At 40.0% G+C, this 26,911-nt stretch overlaps 2 protein-coding genes across 6 annotated transcripts in view; one reads left to right on the top strand and one right to left on the bottom strand.

The window, feature by feature from the left end:
* The window catches only part of rptor (regulatory associated protein of MTOR, complex 1), a 393,572-nt gene that overhangs the window by 128,567 nt on the left and 238,094 nt on the right, over positions 1 to 26,911 (top strand). The window lies entirely within an intron of this gene.
* On the bottom strand, positions 25,343 to 26,818 carry LOC309513988 (uncharacterized protein; the record flags this gene model as incomplete). The annotated part of the gene is made up of 3 exons (XM_082190108.1): positions 25,343 to 26,064; positions 26,266 to 26,600; positions 26,707 to 26,818. The coding sequence occupies 3 exons, from the start codon at positions 26,816 to 26,818 to the stop codon at positions 25,834 to 25,836; spliced, it is 678 nt and encodes a 225-aa protein (XP_082046234.1). The 3' UTR covers positions 25,343 to 25,833.

The following is a 26,911-nucleotide window of genomic DNA, read 5'->3' as shown; positions in this document are numbered from 1 at the left end:
AGCTAGAGGGAGAATAACGCGCGGGCTGTTGTCGCTGTGTGTGTGTGGCACATATCTTCGCACACACATAACACAGCTTGTGTCTGGTAGAGGGTGATTTACACACGGGACACGTTTTGTGTTTATTGACGGGGGCTCTGAATGAGTGCTTATCACAGAGCAGCCCGTGTTTGTGTGTAGGGATGAGCGCTGTACAGCAGGCACCTCTTCCACATTCAAAACACACACGGCGAGAGCCGAGTTTATGGATATGGGCCGTGAATGAGTGTGAATCACTGAACCGGCCGTGTTTGTATGTAGGCGCGAACACTGTGGAGTGGGCACATGACCTGCATTTATAACACCATCGGCGTGAGCCGGATAAACAGACAATGCTCTTTCTGTGATATATTTGGGCGGCCGTAAAAACGGCCTTTGGGTACAGGCGAGCGTGTTGTGTAACGGGCTCGTTGACTGTGAAATACACATCTCCAGTCAGGCGCGCTGATTTCGATGGCGGTCCGGCCGCAGCGGGACTCGACCATCTTCGTCTTCCTAACACGGTCAGGAAGACTTTGAGGGCTCTGCCTTCAGCACAATCTTGGACCGGGGTCCCCGAGGGGGAAGGCGGTATGTGGCGGCTGGAAGAGCGTGAGCGCTGCTGGGAGTCCCTCGGCTGACGGCGCTGTGAGGCTGACGGCGGGGGAGGCTGTGGTGCTGATTTCCGGTTGGAACGGCTGCTTAGAGCGGCCCGTAGCGGAACTGGAGCGCTTCGGCAAGAAATGCCGCATAGCCTTGGATGTTTTCTGTACCTCGGAGTACCGCTCCGAAAACCCCTTGACAGCCGGGCCGAAGAGACCGGATGGCGCCACGGGCGCGTCGAGGAAAGTGGCTCTGTCGGACTCCTTCATGTCGGACAGCGTCAACCACAAGTGTCTCTCGGTGACAGTGAGAGACGCCATATTCCTCCCGATGGCCTGAGCAGCGGACTTGGTGGCTCGTAGCGCTAAGTCGGCCGCGCTCCTGAGGTCAGAAAAATTCTCAGGGTTCGGGCCCGCCTCGTCCATTTTACGGAGAAGGTCGGCCTGATACACCTGAAGCACGGCCATCGTGTGAAGTGCCGACGCGGCTTGACCGGCGGCGGTGTAGGCGCGACCGATCAAAGCCGAAGTAGTCCTGCAGGCTTTGGAAGGCAGTGAAGGATGAGACTGCCATCCGGCGGAAGGCGGGCAGAGGTGCGTGGCTACCGGTTCCTCGACCGGAGGAATGCAGAGATAGCCTTTGTCTTTCGCGCCGTCTACTAGAGAGAGCGTCGAAGAGACAGTAGAGCGCAGCCTGGCAGAAAATGGCGCCTTCCAGCTCTTAGTGAGCTCCTCGTGGAGCTCCGGAAGAAAGGGGGCAGGCCTCGTGTGAGGCGTCGAGCGGCGGCCTGGCAGAAAGCAACCGTGGGTGCAGGCTCGTCAGGAAGCGACCAATCGAGGCCGAGGTCCTCCACGGCCTTCGTAAGCAGGCGAAGAAGCTCGGCGTCAAACGTAGACCGCACACCGCTCGATTCCTGAAGAGAAGGGGCGGGGTCCGGAATGGAGCCCGACTATCCTTCGCAGTCAGAAGCCAGAATAGAGCAGCTGTCCCCTTCTGCGTCATCTCCCCCCGACTCGATATGCACAGCGGGCGGCTGGCTGGCCGTGATAGAGGTGGGGGATGCAGAGAGCGATGCACACGGGGAGAGATCCGGCATGCAAGCGCTCGCGGCAGATGCCTCCGGCGTTCTCTGTGAACGGCGCTTTTTACGGCGCAGCCCAGAAGAGAGAAGCGGAGGGGCGGGATCCACGCTGAAAGATGCTAGGCGAGCCCGCAGGGTCGCCATAGACATCGCTTCACATTCCGGGCAGCCGCCCAGGGAAAGCGCGTGGTCCGCGTGTGTGTGTCCCAGGCAGGAAACGCACAGGATGTGGCGGTCCCCGTCGCTGAGATCGGCTCGGCAGGAGCCGCATTTCTTGAAAAGAGGCATTTGAAACAACGTCTCGCTCTTTTAGATGCAAGCGTGTGTAACGTAACACGCGGAATTGAAAGGATATCGGCGCCGGATAGCGCAGCAGGAACGGCAGAGGAAGCGGCGAGATGGCCGGCTTGAAGCTCGTCCCGCTGAAGGCTCTTCGACGGCGCAGCTTCTCCGGAGAACAGCGAGGTGAGTGTCCACTTCGCTGAAGAGTTGAAAAATCAGAGAACAACCCCACGGGCCTGCTTTTATAGCCTGTAGCCACGCCCATTCTGGCGGGACGTGACGCGCACGGGCGCCCGCGCCCTCATTGGTGCTTCGTCACGAGCAGGCCCTGGATAGGTTGCAGAAGTTGCTGCTGAGCAACCAATAGGCGTGCGAGTCGCTCTGCCTAGGTCTGCTTATGCAGCAATGCGTTTTAAACTAATGCAAAATTAAGGATAATTTTTTGACTTCAGTATTCTCGAGAAAAGGGTTTTTCCCGTAGCGTAAGCTAGCTTACGCAACACGAGAGTACTCTCGTAAGAGAACTAACCCCCCCACTTTTGTCAAAAGCATTTTGAAAGGTACACACTTTCTGCTGCCAGTTGGTGGCGCTATAACTTTGACTCACAATAGTCACATCCATGCGACCGGCCTCTTACAACGAATCAAGATCAGTTAATGTATGCAGAAGTTATAACACACTTCCTGTTTCCATTATTCGCCATAAATTCATTTCCTGGCCACGGCCAAACCGTTCGAGATATCAAAAATCCCCTGGCAATTTTTCATCCTCAATGTCTTGACTTCATGCACACTGAGTTTGGTGGCGATTGGGGGAATTCCCTAGGAGAAGTGATTCAAATTCCTGAGCATGCGTTTTCAAACAACCCATAATAGCCAACTTCCTGTTGGGCTGGCGTAAAACTTAGAGCACGAAAGTTGTTCAGCCCAATGAGATCTATATGTGTACCGAGTTTCATATTATAACCATGCAAGTGTGTTTGATTGATGGACAAGTGTTCTGATCCCGTTCCAGGGGGCGATGTCGAGCCCCCCTGCCACGCCCGGGTACCAGCTTCAGCCCGGCCCTGATGGCCGCGGGTTCTGACCTGTGTGCAAAGTTTCAAGAGTTTTTGAGCATGTTAAGGGCCCCAAAAGTGCCTGAAAGTCAAAAAAAAATAAAAATAAAAATATATATATATAGCTGCGAGCAGTGGGCCCAAGCCGGTGGCACCGCAACCCCGGTGCCTTTAGTTACCTAAAGGCACCGGGGTGGCGGTGTCGCCGGCTTTGGCCCTTCATTGCTGCTCGCAGCTATATTTATATTTACACACACACACACACACACACATATATATATATATATATATATATATATATATATATATATATATATATATACAGTATATCTCTCTCTCTATATATATATATATATATATATATATATATAAAAGACAGAAAATGTTACTTGTCTTACCTTATTCTGATTTTATGATACACTCAAAATATTCCACAACAAATCCTTTAAATTTAATGTAAAAATACAAACGAATGTAAGCAGTGTTGGGCTCACGTAACCCTCTCATTAGAATCAAAATGTTTCAACATTTGCGATGTATTTGGATGCTAAACTATTCTTTATTATAGGCTTTGTACTTCACTCATGTTCCAATATCGACGGATGGTAAACTATTCTTTATCATAGGCTTTGTACTTCACTCACGTTCCAATACCGACGTAGAAAAATCATCCTCTTTACATGTGCAAAAATGTGCTTGGAAACATCACAGTGGAGCGGTGCTTACCATGAATGATACAAATTGTACTACTGACTATTTAAACAGAGCAGTTTAATTTTTATATGTTAGGTTGACTATTTTATTATTATATTTTATTAGGGCTATAATGAACAGGCTGTGATGTCAAGATTGCAATGCTGGAATGTGTGTGTGTGTGTGGCGCGGGCGCGAATGAACAGTGGACACATAAAAACATACATAAATTGTTTTAGTTCATTCCTACTTCCATAGGAATACATTGAAAACGCTTGCTCTACTCCGCACCATTATCAATGTCTGTGCGGACGTCCGTATTTTACTTTCGCTTTTAAGTTAGCGATTTAAAAGCCCTCAGCGCTGTCACACGTCGATTAACCAGTGGGAAAATATTCCCACAGTCACCTCCCTAATATATTTATATATAAATACTATAGGCCTACCTGATTTTGAACACAAGAGGGCAGTATAGCACTATAAATGACATGATTCATTTATTTTTTTGGACTAAAAAAACATTCTGGCTATTTTTAAACTTAAACATAATTCTTAAATAAAAAATAAAAAAAGAATAAAATGGGTTTAGTTCTGATATTTGTATAATTTTATATAGAAATAAATGGCGTACAATTACATTTTTAGAAGATATGAGGCTTTTAGTGTTTCCTTTTTTTGACATTCCTTTAATCCCTCGCCATAAAAAACAACCCGTTTGAGATATTTATTATCCGTTCACAATTTAGCATCTTGAATGTATTTTCATCATGTTGAAAAAGTTTGGTGGGAATAAATAAACCACTTAAGAGGAACCACTCTATATAGCACAAACAGGGCTACCATAATATGTGATCAACATGCATGTATATGTTTGAATTTTTAAGAGAATAATGTTTATGCGTGGTTATTGAAAAATAATAAAAATGAAAGTTGCTGAAATAAGACCACAAAACACATACTAAATATGTGTCAACAAGACTTTTGACTAATGAATGTTGTCGCTTCGAGTTCTGGCTTCAAAATGATGTGAAAATCATCCTGCCTAATCGTTCACACAAAACAATACATTGATTTAAACTTTGTAAAACAGTTTTTTTGTCAGAAGAGGTCTATGCATGGGAGTGGTAATGGCCTATCAATATTAATGAGATTCAGACCAGGGGTGTGACATAGACACTCCCCCAATGGCTAATGGCCCATCAAGTGAAGCAGCCTGAACAAAGAAGTAGAGGAGATTCAAAGGTTTTGTTTTCAATCTGTTTTATTGTAATTCCTCTATGTGGAGGACCTAAATGTTCTAAATTTGCTCTAAGCAAATCAAATGTGAGCAAAAAAAAAAAAAAAAAAATCAGTCTGCTATAAACAAAGCAATTGTGAGCGATAAACAAAAGTAAAGGCAGGTATCTCACAGTAAATGCTTATGCCCCGTTGATGCGGGCTCTAAGCAAATCAAATGTGAGCAAAATAAAGAATCCTGAAAAAACTATCACAGGTTATAAAAAATATATATTAAGCAGCACAACAGTTTCCAACATTGATTTAAAAAAGATAGTCATCATATCAGAATGATTTCTGAAGGCTGATAGTTAGTGGAAGGTGGTCAGCAGAGCACACACATCTGAACACAGTCACACATCTTTATGCCACTCTGGAAAACAGTTCCTATTCAACTGAAGACATAAGTGAACATTGCATGCCTGGCATTTCCATGGTGTTGATTGTCTTTTACCACGCACTGCTGTGCAATGCACACAATTGCGGCGACCAACTGTGGCAGCATCCCTGTCATCTGATGTCAGCTCAGCTCCTGGAACCGGTACATGGTCACTATTGGTCCGTTTTGGTGCTATTTTCTGTGACACACCACAGAGCTCTGTTATAAGTTTCTCCATAAACTCTTTATGGGACAAGTTACCATGTAGCTCTTTGTGCACAATGAAATAGTTGGTGGAAGCAATGTCCAAGAAGTGTAGAAAGATCTTTCTGTACCACTTCATGGTTTTGTGTTGTGCAGTGTAGTACTGTATCAGCTGATCAGACAGGTAAACACCCCCCATGTGTTTGTTGTAGGCAGTCACAGGTGCAGGACATGGAAAAGCTTGATGCAGACACATTCCTAAAAAAACAACAACAACAAAATACAACTGTTAGCATACATTATTCAAAGTAAACTGATGAGCAATTGATGGTTATGGACGCACAATGTCTGTTGATGGGCCATAGGACGGAGAAATATCTATTTATGAGCCATAGACCGCGTCACCGCGAGTATTGATGGGCCATAAAGACCGCACGCATTTAGTGACGCACGCAATAAACGGATTGTTCGCGACTGACACATCACTAAAACATTTACACAGTCTGTATTCACAAACATCTGTGCATAAGGCAGCATGATAAATATTGTCATAGGCCAACCAAAACCAGAACATTTATATAAAAATATAATGTATTTAGACAGTATCACATATTTTACCGGAGGCTGAAATATATTTGCACTAAACCACATTATATAACCTATAAGCAGATATTCGCAAACAATCTACATTACGCATAAGGCAGTATTTTAGCATGAATCAGTGTCATAAGCTAATCAAAACTGAGTGAAATATATTTAATATACAAATATGTTTAAAGATCAATATCACATTTAAAAAAGTTTACACTTGAGCATATAAGTTACACGAATGTTAGGGATATTGTAAGGCAATCGTTCCTGTAAGGTGTCAAAAGCTAGACAAAACTAGGGAAAATATAGTCTGAAAATTCAGAAATTAAAATATAAAGTTCTATATTATCAGAAAAGGAATTATATAACAGTAAACAACTTACTCTGAACTTGTATCCTCGGTGGGATCAATTCGCTCTTGAAAATGCTGCCGTTCGTCGTCCGAGTTACAGTCTTCCTCTGAGGAAAAGGTGAATTCTTCCTCGCTGTCCAGAATCATCTGAAGGGCGTCTTTACCGGAGAAACGAGCCATCCTCTCTAAACGCGATGAACTATCAGTGAATCTGATCTGATGAAACTTCATGTTTTTAAGGCATTGATCGGGGGGCGGGTGCGATGCATAGATCACCTAAACTATTTACCATGTGAATAGCGCCGGGGGCGGGGCGGCCTCAGCTCATTAGAGATAATGAAGGGAGAAGGAAAAAACGGTACCTCTCCTTGCTTTCAAACGGATTACATGAGTTGAAAACATTTGTTTTTTATATTAATTACTTCACTTAAAAGAAGAGAATTCAAGCTTCATAAAGACATATCTCACGTGTCTGTGTGAGAAGTATTCGCTGAGTTACAGTTCATTTTCGGACGCGTTTCACAGAGAGGAGGCAGAACTCGCATCATGTTTATTTTTCTTTATTTGGCGAAAAGCACAACACTTTGTTTTTATTATGAGTATACACAAAAAAAAATACACACTTAAAGGGATAGTTCACTTTGAAATTAATTTTTGGTATGTTTTAGCTTACCTCAAGGGCATCCAAGATGTAGGTGTCTTTTTTTCCGCAGTAGTTTCAATTTTGATATTTTTAGGTCAAACCGTTCTTGTCTGTCAGTCATATAATGCAGGTCTATGGTCACGGTCTCAAAACACAAGCACAGAGTCCAAATTAAAACAATTCCCCGTCGTGCAAATTAAACAATTCCCCATCGTAAGTACACATTGATGGCCTAAGATACGAAACGAGCGGTTTGTGTGAGAAAACGTTTTTACCTCTTATACGCAGACATGTCCGAGTGATCTGATCTGACGTTAGCGCAGACTGGTGCATAGACATATACACTAGATGTCGCCTTAAAGACATTCGTTCCAATGAACTGCCATAGACAAGGCGACATCTAGTGTGTATATCTATGCACCAGTCTGCGTACACGTCAGATCAGATCACTCGGACATGTATGCGTATAAGAGGTAAAAACGATATAAATAATGTTCGTTTCTCACACAAACCGCTCGTTTCGTGTCTTAGGCCATCAATGTGTACTTACGATGGGGAATTGTTTAATTTGGACGACGGGGAATTGTTTTAATTTGGACTCTGTGCTTGTGTTTTGAGACCGTGACCATAGACCTGCATTATATGACTGACAGACAAGAACGGTTTGACCTAAAAATATCAAAATTGAAACTACTGCGGAAAAAAAGACACCTACATCTTGGATGCCCTTGAGGTAAGCTAAAACATACCAAAAATTAATTTCAAAGTGAACTATCCCTTTAACAGGATCGATTGATGTATAATACAAGCATATAAGATAAAAATTAATATTAGTATTTTGATTCTTTTTTGCACTGATAAGGGGAAAAAAAACGAGCCTATCGCGCCGGCGCGACAGCCGACCTCAGGGGGTTAATGTATGCAGAAGTTATACCACTTCGTGTTTCTCTTTTCTCGCCATAAATTCGTTTCCTCGCCACGGCCAAACCGTTCGAGATATCAAAAATCCGTCCGCAATTTAGCATCCTCAATGTCTTGACTTCATGCACACCGAGTTAGGAGGCGATTGAATGAATTCTCTAGGAGGAGTACATCAAATTCCACAGCAAGCGTTTTCGAAACAACCCATAATAGCCGACTTCCTGTTGAGCTGGCGTAAAACTTGACGGAGGGAAAGTTGTTCGGCCCGATGAGATCTATATGTGTACCGAGTTTCATATTAATTCATGCAAGCGTGTTTGATATATGGACCAAGTTTTCAGACCCTGTTCAAGAGGGCGCTGTTGAGCCCCCCTGCCACGCCCGTTTCTGAAACTTTTCACATGTCTACATGCTAATAAGTGTGATGTGTCTGTCGAGTTTCATCCATTTTCAAGCATGCTAAGAGTCTCAAAAGCATCCGAAAAGAATATTAAAGTTTGATGCGTTGCCACGGCAAAAGTATCTAAGATATCAATAATCCATTCACAGGTCTACATCTGCCGTGTGTTTACATTATACACATAACGTTTGAAGCAAATCGGGTAAAAATAAGAGGGTGATTTCAAAGCATTTTGAAAGTGACACACTTCCTGCTGCCAGTTGGTGGCACTATAACTTTGATTCACAATAGTCACATCCATGATGGCCGCAGGTTCTGACCTGTGTGCAAAGTTTAAAGAGTTTTCGAGCATGTTAAGGGCCCCAAAAGTGCCCGAAAGGTTGACAAAAAAATAATAATAAATAATCTGACCGAAAACAATAGGGCCTTCGCCCTTTCAGGGCTTGGGCCCTAATAATCCTTACGAAAACAATAGGGCCTTCGCCCTTTCAGGGCTTGGGCCCTAATAATAAATAATCCTTCCGGAAACAATAGGGCCTTCGCCCTTTCAGGGCTTGGGCCCTAATAAATCAGCTCAATTAGGCTATTATGAATAATGAAGATGCTTGAAATGTACACCTAATTTTATTACATAACTCAATTAATTATTATAAATATTAAAGTGCCCCTATTATGCTATTTTAAAGTCTCCTAATTTTGTTTTTGAGGTCTCCTACAATAGGTTTACATGCATCAAAGGTCAAAATACAGTTTAATTTTCTCATAATATACATTGCACATCACCACATTTTTCAATGATTCTCAAACATTTCAATGGATGAATCACTCTCTCTAAATTCCCCCTTTCCGCGAGCTACTCTGCTCTGATTGGCCAAATGGCACAGTCTGTTGTGATTGATCTATCGTTTACAGCACCCGTCATTACCATACCATTACTGCCATTACCATAATAACTTCAGCTCCATCCTGAGGCTTCCTACAGCTCAGCGATTGTACACACTGTAAACTAAAGACAGTTACGTTGACGTCGTTTTTACCATATCAATTTGAGCGTGAGACTCGCGAGTCCGAGGATGAAACATTGGAAGAACTAGTTATTCAACCCGAACCTCCATCGCAAGGATGACTTGAGCAGGACGTTTCTCAGTGATATACTACTCATTTTGAGGTACATTATGAAATGTTGCAACTGTAATTCCTCAACATAAGCATTAACAAGAGTAGGTCCATCAACAAACCGATGTGTATATATATATATTTTTTTCTAATGGAATCCGAATGTCGTTTGGCCGAAAGCTAGTTATTTTTTTTAATAAAGTTTTAAATATGGATATTTTTCTTACACAAACGCATCACTTCGCTTCAGAAGGCCTTCATTAACCCCCCCGTGTGGAGCACTTTTATGATGGATAGATACACTTTTATGGACTTCAAAACAGAAATGGCCATTCACTGCCATTATAAAACTTGGAAGAGCCCGGACATTTTTTTTATATAACTCCAGTTGTATTTGTCTGAGGGCGCTTTCACACTAGCACTTTTGGTGCGCACCCGGGTTCGAATGACGTCAGAGTTCGGTTCGTTTGGATGATGTGAACGCTGTTTTCCGAACTCGGGTGCGCACCCGCGAACCGTACTCGAGTCCGCTTAAAAAGGTGGTCTGGGGTACGGTTCATGTGAACTCGGGTACGGTTCGCTGCTGATATGAACGCAATCATACCAAATCGCGGAAGTGAACCGCTATTGATGACGTATAATCTGGTGCGTGCCTGCGTGCGTGTGTTTAACAACTGTAAAAGGGTCTATATACTAGTGTTGTCACGATACCAAAATTATTGTTTCGATACCAAGTCAAGTATTGCGATTTCGATACTTTTTCGATACTTTTCCTAAAAAGGGTAAACACTCTTATAACACTGTTTTATTTTTTCAAATGCTTTATTTTAAAACCAGGACAACATTCTAATCATACAACACACTAATAAATGAACATATGAACAGCAGATATATTAAACATTTGAACAAAATATGAAATATCAAAATATATCAAATAAATTAGACCAATGACATTCAAGGTAAAAAAAACAAAACAAAATCTTATCAAATCTGAGTTGTTGTTTTTTCTCTAGTGAGCATTAGCCCTAGAATGGCCAGCAGATGTTTATTTCTTCTTACTCTGTTGCTTTGTCTTATTCAAGTTCTTGGCCAAGAAAACTAGCGTTTCTAAATGTTCCTCAGTCAGTCTGGAACGTCTCGGACTGCAGATATTCCCAGATGTGCTGAATACCCGTTCAGATGCACAACTTGAAGCAGAAATGCAAAGATACTTCTTCGCAAAGTGTGCCAGGATGGGCAGTTGTGCCTCATGTTGACTCCACCAGGCCAGGGGATCCTCTGCAGGGCTGATTTCTCTGAACTGTTTGTAGTCAACAAACTCACCATTTAATCTATCTGTGGGTGTTGCAGGTGTGGGAGAAGAATGTTGCCTCATTTCAGAATTATCTGCCCCTTTCTTCTCTGAGGTTATGGTGCAGAGCAAACTTTTTAAGTCTCTCCTATTCCTCTTTGGTGCAGCACCTGCTCCTCCAGGGTCCAATGGACTGTGGGGTGGAAGCTGAACGGCCTCAGCTTTACGGAGCAGTTCCATCTTTATATCCTCCTCCATAGTTACAAAAGTACCTTTAAATCTAGGATCAAGGAATGTGGAGGTGTTTAGTGTCATCTGCAGGTTGTGATCATCATACCTTTTCTCAAAATCTCCTCTAATTTTGTTCTTCATTTCTAGGGCCAAGGGGCGGTCGCCTTCCTCGTCTTTTAGGCAGGCTTTGATTTTCCACATGAGTGGCAGGACTGATGATATGGTGGTTTCTTTATCTCCACTCAGGGCATCAGTGAAGTCACTGAGTGGAGCCAGGACATCCCTCACTCTTTCTAAAGTGGTCATGTCTGTGTCCCTTGGCATCAGGTGCCACTTCTTCCGGTCCTCAGCCAGAACAGCAGAGACAGCTTGCTGCTGCTCACAAAATCGTTCCACCATGTCATAGGTGGAACCCCATCGGGTGGGCTCATCATGGATTAATGCATGTTGTGGCAGGTTTAAAGACTTTTGTTTGTCTTTGAGCAGTCTAGACATCTTGTTTGATCTGGAGAAGCCTGACACAGTCTTACGGAGCCTGGACAGACAGCTTGCCACACGATCGATATCTATGGCTTTGTTCACTGCCAAATGCAGATTGTGCCCAAAACAGGGTATCCAGGTGTATTCACTGAAAGCCTTGCGGTTGTTTGACGCATTATCTGTTGTAATTCCAGCCAAATTAGCCATATCTAGCCCCCATGAATCTGTGATAATTTCCTCCAGGGCTTCCTTTACAGTGTCTGCTGTGTGATCAGAATACAATGCAGAGCACCCTAAACACCAGTCCTGCATCTCCCAGGACTGTGTAATGAACTGGACTGTTACTGCCATGTAAGTGTCCACAGTTCTGCTGGTCCAGAGATCCGTGGTGCAGGAGAAAAATGTATTAGGCCTAAGTTGTGCACCGATTATCGATCTTGTTTCATTGTAGATCTTGGGAATTTCATTGTACATGAAAAAATTCCTGGATGGGACGTCATACCTTTTGTCGAGATTTTGCATAAGGTTTCTGAACCCAGCTTTTTCCACTATATAAACTGGCACTTGATCCAGACAGATGAATTCTGCTACTGCCCTGTTAAGCCGTTTTACCTCCTTGGACTCCCTGGGGTACTTGTTGTGCTGCTCAAACATAGCTTGTAGGGTTGGCTGCTGGGTTGGCTGCTGCCCTTGAGGAGTTGCTCTTTCGGAGCCCGTAGCTGCAGACTTCTGTAGCGGAAGAATATTGAAATATTTAAAATATGATGGTGATAAATTAGTCAAAATGGAGGACCTAAATAGTTTATGTGTGATAGTAACAATAATTTGTGACTAACTTAACATCTCTATATGCAGTGGTTATAGTAATAACTTCTAACATTCACTTAACCATAACATTACCATAATTAATAGGAAATAATGAGCCTAAATAATAACCTAATGTTATTTAAGCTGTGATATATCGATTAATATAGGCTAATGTTTCCTGTACTTCAATGCCTGATATCTTTGATGGTTAACTTTATATCTGAGTACATATTTCTTACAAGGCGTTTCACAAATACACCTCATTTGCATAGGTCTGTGCTCTTTATAAATGCTGTAATAACCAACACGATCTCATGAAAGTGCGTATACCACGAATGTTATTTCTCGTGCCATTTATACGGCAAAAATAGTTTTTGCGTGCATATGATACGCAGTTTTCGCGTGCAAATGATACGCACTTTATTGCAGCGTATAAATGACACGAGAAATAACATTCGTTGTATAGATACGCATTTTCATGAGATCGGGCTCCAATAACCTAATATAAATAAATCACTGACAAACATGCACATTCTCTGATTATAATCATATAGCATATAGATCATTTTAGCTGATGTTTTGTGTGCTTTATTTTAGCAGCTTGCAAATTATTAATATTATCTATGAAAGTTGCGTTTTCAGATATGTTGAATTAGCCGTAGGCAGGCTATTGGTTAGCCATGAGGATAATGCCCATAGTTAGCCTACTATTTCTCTAGATAGCCTCGTCAAACTACGGTGGTGCAAAATAATGACTTCTCACAAAATAAACCATAGCCTTCTTTGACTTAACCATTTACCACTTCCAAACCATTTGACTTAAAGGCACAATATGTTTTTTTTTTGTTTTTTTTTTATATAAAAAAAATCACTATATCTATGTTATATATTTTTTAAAGTTGTGTATTTACATTATCCCGACAGTTCCAATTAACTTCTAAATCCAGAGAAATTAATATTTTAATTCGAAGACACGGACCGTGTCTTTATTTCCGTTTTGTCGCCGTCAATGCCGTCATATCCGTGTTGTCTCTGGTTTCCGCTCGTGCTGCCATGGCAACCAGAGCTATGAACCAGAGCCCTCTGATAGTAACCAAACTGACGCGGACAACTGTGTAGTTCGCAATGTCTATTTGCACGCTGTTGTTGTTTCGTTCAAACATTATGGACCATGGCAAGCAGACTTTGGATAAAAAAGGAGAACTAAACCGAGAATCAATATCAGCGCGGTGTTTTCGAGATGCCTAGAGCTCCCATGGACACTATATAAACGAGAGCTCCACGTCCGAGACTTCGACAACTCCTACATGTACTTTATTAAACAGGTGAGCACATTTACATAAAACTAATCAAGGTTATATAGTTCAACAATGATAAAATGTTAGAATATGATCTGTATGTTATTCTAATGTTGATCTAGCTAGCTCACTGCTAGTCTCATACAGACAAACTAACGTTAACACATACATTTCAACACATTCAATTGCAGTTTAGAGTGATAGTGTAATGTTAGATCAAGTGAAACAGCGCTGCGTTACCTCTCAAGTTTAATTTGTCTAATAAACTGACCTGTGAGTAGTAATTCTGCGTGTAGTTCGGTAGAATGAAATGTCCATATTCCTTTTATATCCGCGGGACTCGCATCGCGTTTGGAGCTGATAGCTGTCTCTTAGCAATCCCGAACTGCTTCATATCACAGTCATGATAAAAGCATCGATGTATTCAGTAATCCATATACATTATTAGATCGGTCGGCTTGACGTTGACGACAAAATCCATAATTCATAGCAAATGTTGCGTCATCAATCTACACCTTTGTTATTGTAAATAGGTTAGCGACCCCTAGTGGAGAAAAAATCCCATACTGTACGTTTAAAGGCATGAACGTGATCATGTTACATTTCGCATACTAACCTGTCGGTCTTTAAACTCCTTGTGCAACTCGGCGTGCTTGTCGGCCAAGTGTTTCGCCAGGTTCGAGGTGTTGGCTCCTTTTGTTTGTATTTGTTTGTTGCACTGATGACAAACAGGTCTTGACTTATCTGTAGCTTTGCCCTCACTGTCAGCAAGATAGGCAAAGTACTTCCATATCTCATTATTAATGATCGTCTCTCCTCATTAATCTGTAATAAGATTAAGTATTTCATATAACTAAAAAAGTGGCACACTTCACTTTCAAACAGCTGCAATGTGTATATAATCTATAGAGTTATAGTAAATCAGCCCTAATAAGCTGGGGTCATACTTGTTTCTTGTTGTTTTACTTTGGGCTGTAGAGAAACAGCAGGTGTTTAGTTGTTCTTTTGGCCCTGTAATGTGTAGCTCTGCCAACTCAACAGGCTGTGTCACTCCTCATTTCCTCCCCCCTCTGGAGCGGAAGTGCTGAATCTCTGCCAAAATAAGCATCCTAAAAGGATCTGAGAGAAGGGACATGCAGAAAAGTCACACATTTCAAGTCAATAAAGTGAAACATGTAGCACATTTAGTAATCAAATCAAACACTGGAGATGAATAATAATTTTAGATCACTGACAAGGACCAGATCTGAGAATGTGGATAGGTTTTGGCAACTGACGTTCCAACCTTTTTTTTCCAGGAGACCCCTAATTTAAAGGGGTCCTATTATGCTGCTGCTGCTTTTTTTTTTTTTCTTTTTTTTTTTTTACTTTAGTTAATATGTAATGTTGCTGTTTGAGCATAAAAAAGATCTGCAAGGTTACAAAGCTCAAAGTCCACTCCAAAGGGAGATATGTTATTTAACAGAATCCACTTTCCAAAAACTCCAACTAACGGAAGTTTGTACTACAACACTTTTTTTCCGGGCTTTGTGAAGTCATTTAAATAATCTCCGCCCATGGAATTTGCAAATAAAGGTGCAAGGCCTGGTTGAGCTGCATTAGAAAATACAGTGTTGTCACTATGTCAAAGAAATGCTGTTTTGTCCACCCCTTTTCCAAATCTCATTTGTTAGACCTTCCTTAAGCTGATGAAATGTATTTTAAACACTGTTCCTCAACATTATAACCCCAACGTTTATCTGTGTGCTACTCATTTTACGGAGAACAGCTTCCAGAAACTTAGAGAGTACAACTTGGCACTAGCCTTCTAGCTAACATTACTGTATTGATTTAGTGTTTACTGCAGCATTTGTAAGCTCTCGCTTTTGTAAGACTGTTCACCGTCCCTTAAGAAAATTTACCATGGTTTAGTGACCGATTACTGTTTGTATTACCATTGTATTACCAATAATATATGAGCAGCATATATGTAAAAGTTTTTAGTTTTGAGAAAATGGCGTTTATGCTTGGTTCCTGAACAAATATATATATATTTAAGTCACTGAAATAAGGCCTTAAAACTTATACTGATTATTTGTTCACTGATTATTTGTTCAAGCGACTTTTGAAATCTGAGTCACATAGCCTAGAATATTTGCTTAAAAACTATGTGAAAATCATCCTGCCCACTCATTAACATAAAACAATATAATGATTTAAAATTTGTAAGACATGTTTTGTGTAAGAAAGCTGTATGCGGGGAGGGAGTGAATCATCATGAATATTGATGCATTTCACACCTGGGGAGACAAAGACCCTACCATAATGGCCCTATCAGGTGGGACTGTGAGGGAAATCGAACAAAGAATGTGAGGAGGGTAAAATAATGGCTTTTGATTGTATTTATTTATTTACAACACAACATAATCCAAAGATACATCACGAAGGACAAAAAAAGGACATTATTGAACACACTGATCTAAAGACGTGAACAGTCACACACCTTTGTGCCATTCCTTAAACAGTTTCTGTTCAACACACCTGTCATTTCCACGGTGTTTGTTTTTTCATTTTACCATGTTCATGTACAGAGACTTGTGTTAATGTTTAAGTCAGCAGGACTCATCAGTGGCATCTGGTCCCTGTAAAAAAAACAACTGTGAACATGCTGATATCAGGAGCAACTATAGGGATGTAGCCTGGGAAAACACAGACAACTTCCGGCAAATTTAGATTTGCTCTGCAAGTAGTCTGGCAAAGAGCTCATTCAAGCCCATTTCTAATCCCTCGAAATCGCGGCACCAATCAGAAACGTTGGGGCGGGCTTTACACGATGACGATCGCTCTGATTGGTTTTAGGTCTAGCCAATTGCGCCCAGAGGCATTTGAGCGATGTCCGTTGGTGAAGCGCAGCAACTTTTAAATGCATTATTATATTAAAATTGCGAACACATGAGGACAGTCTCCATGAAAGACCCACTGTCAGATGAACGTGCTACTACATTTCTCTCCGAAACGGTAAGAAATGAAATTAGATTTAATAGAGGATTTTAACTGTGACAAGATGATTGACAGGGCAGGATGCAAGCGACAGATCCGTCCGATAAAGATGACGTAGTATGTCCCAAAGCTTGCCTACTTTTTTGCTACACATTCAAAAGTAAATACCTTTTCTTCACAAAAAGAGTACATACTTTTATGGCGTAGTGTAACTTAGGCGAATTGGGACGCAGCATATGGCTTTACATGATGACGATCGCTCTGATTGGTTTTAGGTCTATCCAATTGTGCCAAGAGGCATTTGAGCGACGTCCGTTGGTGACGCCCCTTTGGAAATGAGTTATTAATGAAGCTTTGCCAGACCATAACTCAGTTACTACTGAGAATGGTCTGGTTTTAACCAGGCTAATAGGGATGTGCAATTTAAAAAAAAAAAAAAAAAAAAAAAAAAAACTAATTGTGATTTTTCTAGTTAAAATTGCTATTTAAAATTCACCAAAATTATTATTAATTTTTTATATATATATATATATACTGTATAAACTTTTATGTTTTGGGGGGAGAAATGCAGGCGGCATATGACTATAAATCATTAGAAAAGAACACTTAAGTACTAGAGGAAAATATATGAATTATCATGTTACTTCAAATGTTTTCAGTCATTATGACGTAAAAACTTAGCCTAATGTTTGGTGCTTTTTGCTTTTCACAGTGCGAGTGACCCAAACTCACAGCGCTCGCAGAGACCGTTTACTGAAACGATCGAGCCGCTCCTCATATGAAACATTATTGTTACCACATAAAAAACATCTGTTTGAACAGATATCCACAAACACAGTATTTTATAGTAAACACTGGTCTAAACATTATAATATTCAAATCTTTCATGCTAGTGTAAACAGTCTTACTTGCCTACTTTTATATCATGCTGTGTTTTATATTATAGAGCATACAAACATGTCAAGTTGTGTCGTACATGTATATTTATTTAGCATTTAAAGGTTGGTTACCTGTCTATAGTTCATATTTCAACATGTTTCCGTCGATTTCATACGTTTTAGTCTGGCACCAGTTCAACTAGTACAATGGGAAGTTTATGCAACAATATCACAATCTATTATAGTCAAAGTGAGAGTAAATGTCTTACCTTAAATCTTTCTTATCTTCAAAATCGCATTCTTCTTCTTCTGAGGTAAATCCAAGGTAAACTCTCTGTGTGTCTTCCAAACTCGATGAAAAGCAGAGGACTGAAGTTTGATTCTTTGTTTTGAGGTAATGGAGGCGTTTGCAGGTTTGAGTTCCTTCACATGGACGATTAGCATGTGAATCACTTGTGCATGCGTGGGTGTGATCACATTAGAAATAATGAGCAGAGACTTGAGAAACTGTACCTCTGGTTGATTTCATACAGATTACTTACAGAGAATATTTGTTTTAGATAATTAGATCATTTAAAAGTAGACACTTAAAGGTTTATAAAGATATATTGTTCATGCCTGTGTGACAAGTATTCGCTGAGTTTTGTTTCAGTTTAGAGATGTGCTCCAGAAAAAAAATAATAAATAATAAAATTCACGGACACTGAAAGGCAGAAATCAAGCAAATCAAGACTTCATAAAATGGCATAATAGGACCCCTTTAACATTCAAAATCTTTAACGACCTTTGACTTACAACAAAATGTTATCTATTAACATGCAATACATGTTCAAATAAAGTATTAAACAAAATGTTTTATAAAGTGATAATGATAACATCTTAAGCACCTAAGATGGAGAAGAGGGTTATATTTTAACGCCCTAAGAGTGCTTACCTTTCTGCAGGGAGAGAGAGGTAAATACTCGACTTAGACCTAATGAATAAAACTTTGAATATGACAGTTGTGAAATCTTCATGTTTAACCCTCCAGGGCCTCCAGGGCCAGAAAACAGCTCAGACCTCAGTCTGAGCTGTTTTCTGGCCCTGGAGGTGTTCTGACATGCTCTGACATTTGTGCTTATTTCTGTTACTTGTGACATTTTCATGGCTAAAGTCTTATTACACTGTATTTAGCACAAACTCTGCTACAATAATATATCAGCAGCATGTATGTAAACGTTTGTAGTTTTGAGATAATGACATTTATGCGTGGTTTGTGAAAATACCCCCAAAAAATTGTCACTGAAATAAGGCCATGAAACCATACTGATTATTTCTACACAAGACTTTTGAAAATTGTATCACGTAGCCTAGAATATTTGCTCCAAAACTATGTGAAAATCACCCTGACTGCTCATTCAGATAAGACAATATATTGATTTAAAATTTCTAAGACGTGTTTTGTGTGAGAAAGCCATATGCGAAGAGGCATGATCATCTCATGAATATGTAAGCCTTCAACACCTGAGAAAGACAAAGACACTCCCCTAACGGCCCTATTAGGAGCGATCAGGCCCTGTCATTCAGAGCAACCTTGCACAAAGAATGAGGAGATTTAAAAAAGAATGGCTTTTAGATTGTTTGGATTTATTTACAACACAACATAATCCAAAAATACACAACAAATGACAAAAGAGCACATTGAAAACAATGATCCAAAGACAGAGACCTTTGTGCCATTCCTAAAAACATTGTACATACCTTTCATTTCCAAGGTGTTTGATTTTCACTTTACCATGTTCATGTACAGAGACTCACAGCAGGACTCAGTGGCATCTGGTCCCTGAAAGAAAAGAAAAAAAGTGAGCATACTGGTATCAAGAGAAACTAGGCCTGCACGATTTTGGGAATAAATTTTAGATTTTTCTGGTTAAAATTGCTTTTTAAAATTCACAGAATACACACACAAATGTTTCCAACAATATATGATATAATGAACACCAGGTTTGTTGTGCCTTGTAGGCATAGGCTATGCGCAGTACTGCATAAAATAGTAACAATAGCCTATCGCAGCCTATAAATCTTTCATAAATCTAAGAATTTCAGTAACAACTATGCTAGAGAAAAATATATTGATTATCATATGTTACTTCAAATGTTTCCATTCGTTATGATGATATGAAATGAGATAATAGTCAAAATATAAAGCCTATTGTTTGGTACATTTTGCTTTTCAAACGCGATCATGCTCCAAAATATGATACATTCAAATGCGATCACGCTCCAAAATATGATACATTCAAACGCGATCGCGCTCCAAAATATGATACATTCAAACGCGATCGCGCTCCAATATATGAAACATTATGGTTACCATATTTTACATATCTACGTTTGAGCAGATATCCACAAACAGTATTTAACAGTAAACACGGGTTTAAATATTATAATATTCACCATATATCTAGCAACAGTTCAACTGCAATGTGAAGTTTATGCAACAATACCATAAACTAATAAGTAAGAATTTCTTACCTTACATCTTTCTTGTCTTCAAATCGCGTTCTTCTTCTTCTGAGGTAAATCCAGTAAGCTCACAGCGCGTCTTCCAAACTCGACGAAAAGCAGAGACTTGTGAAGTGTTTTGGTGTTTTGTGTTTGAGGTAACGAGGGCGTTCGCGTTCCATGTGGAGATTTGCATGTGAATCTCTTTTGCGCGAGTGGGCGTGGTCGAATTAAAAAATAATTAGCAAGCGTTTGAGATACTGAACATCCTGTTGGTTTTATACAAATTACATAAACAGAGAATATTTGTTTTCAGTTTGAATCCGATCATTTAAAAGTACACACTTAAATGTTTATAAAGGTATATGGCTCATAAATGTGTGAGAAGTATTCGCTGAGTTTTGTTTCAGTTTATAGACGTGCTCAAGAAAAAAAAGTTCACCGCGACGGAGAGGCAGAACGCACACCCTGTTTATTTTCTTTATTTTACAAAAGCACAATGTTTTGATTTGATTGTAAGTGGACACATACAAAAGTAGAAATATCACAGATTCTTTTTTTATATTTCTTTTTTCTGTATGACCATAAATGACGGAGTAATTTAAGTTTATTGTACTACAATGTGAAGAAAATCCAGCAAAACGCGGGGGTGTGTTTGCCGACCTCAGAGGGTTAAATCATCACTCAGGATTTCTTTAGAAGAATGCTCAACAGGTTTGTTGCTAAAAAAGATGAATTCCTTGATAAAGTAACAGTTTGGTTTTCCTTTAGTCTGTAGAGCGTGATCTTTTCTACCTTTCATTTATAGAGGTCTAGTAGTTTGTCGCTGTCAAAAAAAGAGAAATGTTTGTCCTTTCTGCTGCTTAAATGTATAAATATATATTAGAGATGACAGAAAAAGATTAGGAGACAGTAGAATGGAACTAGGACAATCACAACATGGATTCAAATCTGTGCCAGACGTGAGATCACCATGACGCAGTGTTCGAGAACATGCACTAACTACTAAGCTGTGTCTCATGTACTGGTTTCTGTTTCTATAAACTATTTCCTTCTTTGCTTTTGCATGTTGTTCAGTCTTTGAATTGACACAGTCCTTGGTTTCTTCCAGTGTGAGAAAAGTCACTGAGGATGATAACAGTTGAAAGCAGAGTGAGCAATCCTGCAGAGCACTCTGAATGAACTCTGCAATGAGCTTTGCTGAAACAGGACAGCAGGACGGTTTTAACATCAATATAAGAGTTGTTTGTGCTTCGCGCCAATAAATAAAGGGTTCACAGTCACACTTTGTCCTAACCAGGTACAACGTGACAATATTCCAGCGTAGTGTTGTCACGATACTAGAATTTCTAACTTCGATACGATACCTTGAAAAATATCGATATTCGATACCATTTTCGATACCACGGAGAAAAAAACTGCCACAATATTAAGTTTTTTTTTATTATTTAAAGCTAAATATAACAAGTCTAGAACATGACAATGAGGGATATTTTACATGAACAAAAATGTCCTGAAGTAGTGCACTTGTTCAAAAGCATTAATGCTGGTTAATACATTAACGCTATTTGATGAACAGATTTAAACACAAACGTGTGTGCATTATACGCAAAAACAATACTATTAGTGCTTTTAACAATACAGATTGTGTCAAAGCACTTAACAGTATCAAATTGGAGGATATAGTGTCAGTAATGTATAATAATAAGATAAAACATTAAATTTTCAGTTAAAGGCATTTCATTATTGAATTCAAAGATGTCAATCAATAGCTCAGTTTAGTTTAATTAGTATCTGTGTAATCAAATTGATGAAAAGATATGAAGGCAAATTGCAGAATTAAATACAAATTTTTGAATAAAGTTAAATAAGCACAAGTTAATTTACATTTGACCACAGTTAAAATATTTAACGTTACTTGTCTAAGATTTCTCAGTCAGATTATATTAACTTTAAGAATTACGGTGAAAAAACGAGACAACACACACTCATATCAACAACAATACTAGGCCATCTTGGTTAATGTTTCAGAAATGTTAAAATGAGAAGAGTTACCAACCTCTCGAAATTATATAGATCCCGGTGTCGGTCTTTCAGGTGCTTAGCTATATTAGGCCCCGATCACACTAACGCGTTTTTCAGGTTCGAAAACGCGAGGCACACAGCACTCATCACACAGAACGAGCAGTGCGCTGCGTTTGTTATGTTGCTCGGCAACCACTGAAACAGTTGTCCTGTCAGTCAAGTAAACGTCAAATCAGCCTTTTATTAACTTTTTTTACTTTCTGTTAACATTGTGGTAGTTACGGTTCGTGAAGTCATTAAGCTCCTGGTAACCCGCGAGAGCACCACAAGTTTATCCTCCATCATCGCACTCTCCGGGCGTTCAAGCAACTAGCTTTCATCATTAAAACGGAAGGCCCGCGAGGCGCAGCAGGCACATAAACAGCGCGCAGAACGCTCGCTGGAAACCAATTGAAAATAGACGCCTCTCACTGCAAAAAACGCGTCAAGTGTGATCGGCCCCATTCACTTCACTTTTGCTATTTAACCAGAGCGAATGAGACTAGTGCGCGTGTGGTGTTTATCAACGCGCCTTTGGAGAGAAGTGAAAGTGACAGCTCGGCTAGTATCGATACTTCAGGAAATTAGTATTGGTACCGTTCAGATATTTCAGTATCGATATTTATCGAAATATCGATATTTTTGACAACACTATTCCAGCGTAATTTTTATACCCACACTTAGGGTGTTTTCACACCTAGTTCGTTTGAGCCCTCCAAACGTTTTCGATTTATTCGTGATATGTGAAAGTGATAAGGTCCGTCCACTTTGCATTTTGTTTCAATGTGTGCCTGGAGGCTTGCCATACCTGCAGCCATGCTCTGTCACTGCTGAAAACAAAAACAAAAATTCACCATGTCACGTCGTGGGTCAAGTGGTTTCAGGAGGAGAGCTGTGCGCTTCTTGATATTTGGAAAGTGTTGGCATTTAACGGCAACTATCCTCAACACAAGAACATTTTTTTTTTTTTTTTTTTTTTTAACTGAAGGAAACTGGCTAGAGGTCTGCGATATCACAATTTTAGATATTGAATGATTCAAATGTTTCCACAATCTGCTTTTGAAGAAATATCGTGCTACAGTGCATTCTATCCTTTGCAGTTATGGTGCCTCCATCCCCACATACTGTACAATGCGACGTACATTCACATGTTAACGCAGCGGTAGAGTTATGCTCACGTGACTCTGCAGTTATTCACAGTCATGAAAGTTTATAATTTGCATGCATTACAAAGCCTTGCCAGTTAAACATTTCATCCGCATGCTGTTCTGGCATGCGCTTTTCTATTAGATCCCTGCATGAGCTCTTTAAGTGACAGCAGCCTAATAATAAACACGCTGCCTTTAGTCCTTAATATTAATAAAACAACAAAAGAGAAAATCACTCTGCTCTTCATTGAAGAATGTCAGTAGCTTTAATTAGAATCAATGTATAATTTATTCAAGTCTATGTAGTGTTTTATTTTGATGTTTGTTTATTCCATTTCTTACTTGAATGCTGCTGTTAAATACACCTACTGTGTCTGAAAAAACAAAGCACTGTTTTTTTCAAATGTATATTATGTTGTGTATTTGCAATGTGCATCTTTTTTCTTATTTTTAATAACAAAGATAAAATAAGATTTTTTATCTTTGCCCACTATGGCATTCATGGTCTGTCTTTCTTTTTTACTGTTATATTTTGTTACCTTGTAAAACTACATTTTTAAAATAGGGAAATTAGTTTGGCTGTACTGCTCAGTCACTTGCAAAATATTAAAAACAACATGAAAAAGAATCGTGATAAAATGATTTTCCTGAATTTTTTTTGATATATGTGAAAGTAGGGACACAAGTTGGTTCTGGGGCATTTTGAGTTATTCACAGATTCTGAAAGTGTAGTCTCCAAGCTTTCCAACGATGTGTAACACATGGAAATCTGATAATATTTGGAGAAGTTGTGGCCATTTGAAGGTAGGCACTCAAAAAAGCACAAAGGGGAGAAAACAGCCTCTAAAGATTGTGCAGTTCTCACCTCTCTCTCCTGCTGGGAGTGGCAATAGGGCTCATTTACATAAGCCATGCCCCCGGAGCAGAAAGGTCAGGAAAATGTGCCATCAAAGAAAAAATATATATGTCTGCAAACAGGTAATATATAAATAAATGTCTCTTAGCATCTACCGATAAAACTGTATAGGCAACTCTTATGTACACTGAATAAAAATTATTTTATACGCAATGAAAGGTTTCACAGACTAGGAATAGGGATGGGCGATATGGCCTACAATCCATATTGCGATATACATTGCAGCCTCTTGCGATAACGATATCACGATATATAAATTATAATAAAACCATTTCAGAACAGGTTACACAGACCCTGCTAAACAACTGCTAAATGTAGTTTTAAAAGAAAGAAAGAAACGGTGCATGTAGTTTTGAGAACATTTATTGTGCAAAACTGTAATTATACAACATAATGTTGCAGATAAATAAAATTCAAGTACACTAGCTGCAGAGACTTTAAGTAGGCCTGATGTTTATATTATGGCTTGGAGCTTATGAAACCCCAAATTTAAAATTTGAATATTGTGAAAAGGTTTTCATAAAGCTGTAAGCCATAATCATCAAAACTATAACAGATAAAGGCTTGACATATCTCTCTTAGTGCCATGCCATAGACAGTAAAAAGTGCAAAACAGTGCAGAAGGCACCAAATGTAGTTTTAGTTAAGCTATTTTCTTAAAGTACACAAATAAAAAGAAAAATGTATAATAAAAAGAAAAAAAATATTTCAATCAATCAAAACAGAGCTGGCCCTCCTGACCACTTTTACTTGGTAATAGCAGCATAAGACAAAGGTCTTTGTGACACAGTCCAAATGATATCACATTCGCATCCTCTTCAGTGGACTTCTGTGTTGTGACCCTTGGCGCTGGGCATGTGATGTCTCTTGCCTCGTCAGCACAGAATGGCCTGATTTTTTCATACAGATAGGTCTGCCTGTCAATGTTCAGTCCAGGTGGGGCCAGGACAGGAAGACCGTCGATAGGGGGCAGATCTGCTCCGTTGCGCAGTAGCTGATATTCAACAGGTTGTGCATCACAGTGAGCTTTTGCAAGTACCACACCTGGTCTCTTGGCGTGAAAGCTGTGACAGAATAAGCACATAAGACATTTTAAACATGGCAAAGTATTTTCTCATAAAAAAACTGTCATGTGTATGTTGTTGCTATGTTATATTGTATGTACACAATGTGAAAGTTTCAATAAGTACCTGAAGTGCTGATAACTCTTGATATGTGGGAGTCTACGGAAGTGGCGAGTCAGATGGTGCTGCCAGTCAAAGGTCTGGACTAAAACTTTGCCCTCTGCCATTCCAACAAGCTGTGGGATATTCAGGTGACTCACAGGAGAGCTGTTTTCCACAACCTGATGACAAAAAAAGAAGAAAAAAAAAAGATCTTCAGTTAAACGTTTTATTGAAGCAGAACAGAAAACAGCACTGAAGTCATTAAAGCAAAGTAAAGTTAAAGTACCTCAGTGATGTCTGCCAAAGTGTTGACTCTTGTCTTCATGTAGGCTTGCTTGATGAGTCCAAAGCCACAGTCAGGGGAAAACTTGGTGTGGCCAACAATAAGGAAGTGGATTTCAATTTTATCGTGAAGCTTGTGTCCAACCCGCCAGGCAAGGTACCAGAGCATGAAGTTGTTCTTGTTCTGCCCACTTCAGTTGTCACAATGAAGATCCACCTCTGTTTCTCCAACTCCAAAGTTGCAGAAGAAATGATGCATGTAGCTGATGACTTCATTGCTTCCCTTAGTAGATGACATGCCTTCATCAATCAGGTAATTCACCTGTTTCTGCAGCCCTTCACAGGAAACACCAAATAGGCCACATTTCCGTGGGGTCAGGAAGTACATTGGTCCTGGCTGGAGAGGGTTTGAGGGAAAGTGTAACTGTAGGAGACAGAGGGAGAGAGGGAACTTGGATTAGAATGAAATTTGTGTCTATTCATAACTGTCCAATAAAGATATAAATTACTATATTGATGCTATTTTGCATTTGCGCTATTATCAGGCTGCTTATTCTCATGCACCAAATCGCCCTTTAAGGGACATTAATAATGTAAAGTGAAGTAAATGTGTGTGAAATATTACCTGCTGAGCAAAATCAAAACTGGAATGCATCCTAATCTTCTTGCTTGCTGGTAGGGACGGTCCAAAAGACAGGTTAGAGCCAGAGCAAATCTTTCTGCAGGCAGCAGTCATGTCGTTGTACACAGCCCTCTCTTTCTGCACAAGGGAAAGATGATCTTGTTGCTTCTTTAGTGCTTCAGACTTTCTATCATCTGGGAGGTTTTCACCTTGTATCAGCTGCTCGTTATTGCTTTGGCACTGCCAGCAGAGATCTGTGCGCGGCCGGCAACTTTTGATGTGTGGGAGAAGTCGGTTCCACAGTGCTTTGAAACTGGTTTTACAAACTGCACGCTCACCTGAAAAACAGATATTGCTTATGGTTAATTGTATTGTAATTGCTAATAGTGCTTCGCATTATTTCACATTATAAGCACTCAATTCTAAATCAGTGTTTACACATACCAAGCTCCTTAGCAGACTTCATGTAGAGATGCCACACTGAGGCCTTGGACACATGAGTTGGCAGCAACTTCACATGCCAAACCTTATGCCCAGGCTGTCGGCCAGGCAGCATGATGGCATTGTCTTCTGCATAGTTTTTTTATGAAGTCCACAACTCTGTTGATATCCTCAGGGTGGATAAACCTGGCTGGTGGACGTGGCAGTG

The sequence above is a fragment of the Leuciscus leuciscus genome, assembly GCF_965113295.1.
Source record: "Leuciscus leuciscus genome assembly, chromosome: 14".
NCBI classification, from domain to species: domain Eukaryota; kingdom Metazoa; phylum Chordata; class Actinopteri; order Cypriniformes; family Leuciscidae; genus Leuciscus; species Leuciscus leuciscus.
The sequence above is the reverse complement of the archived record's forward strand: the minus strand, read 5'-3'. Positions and strand labels throughout refer to the sequence as shown.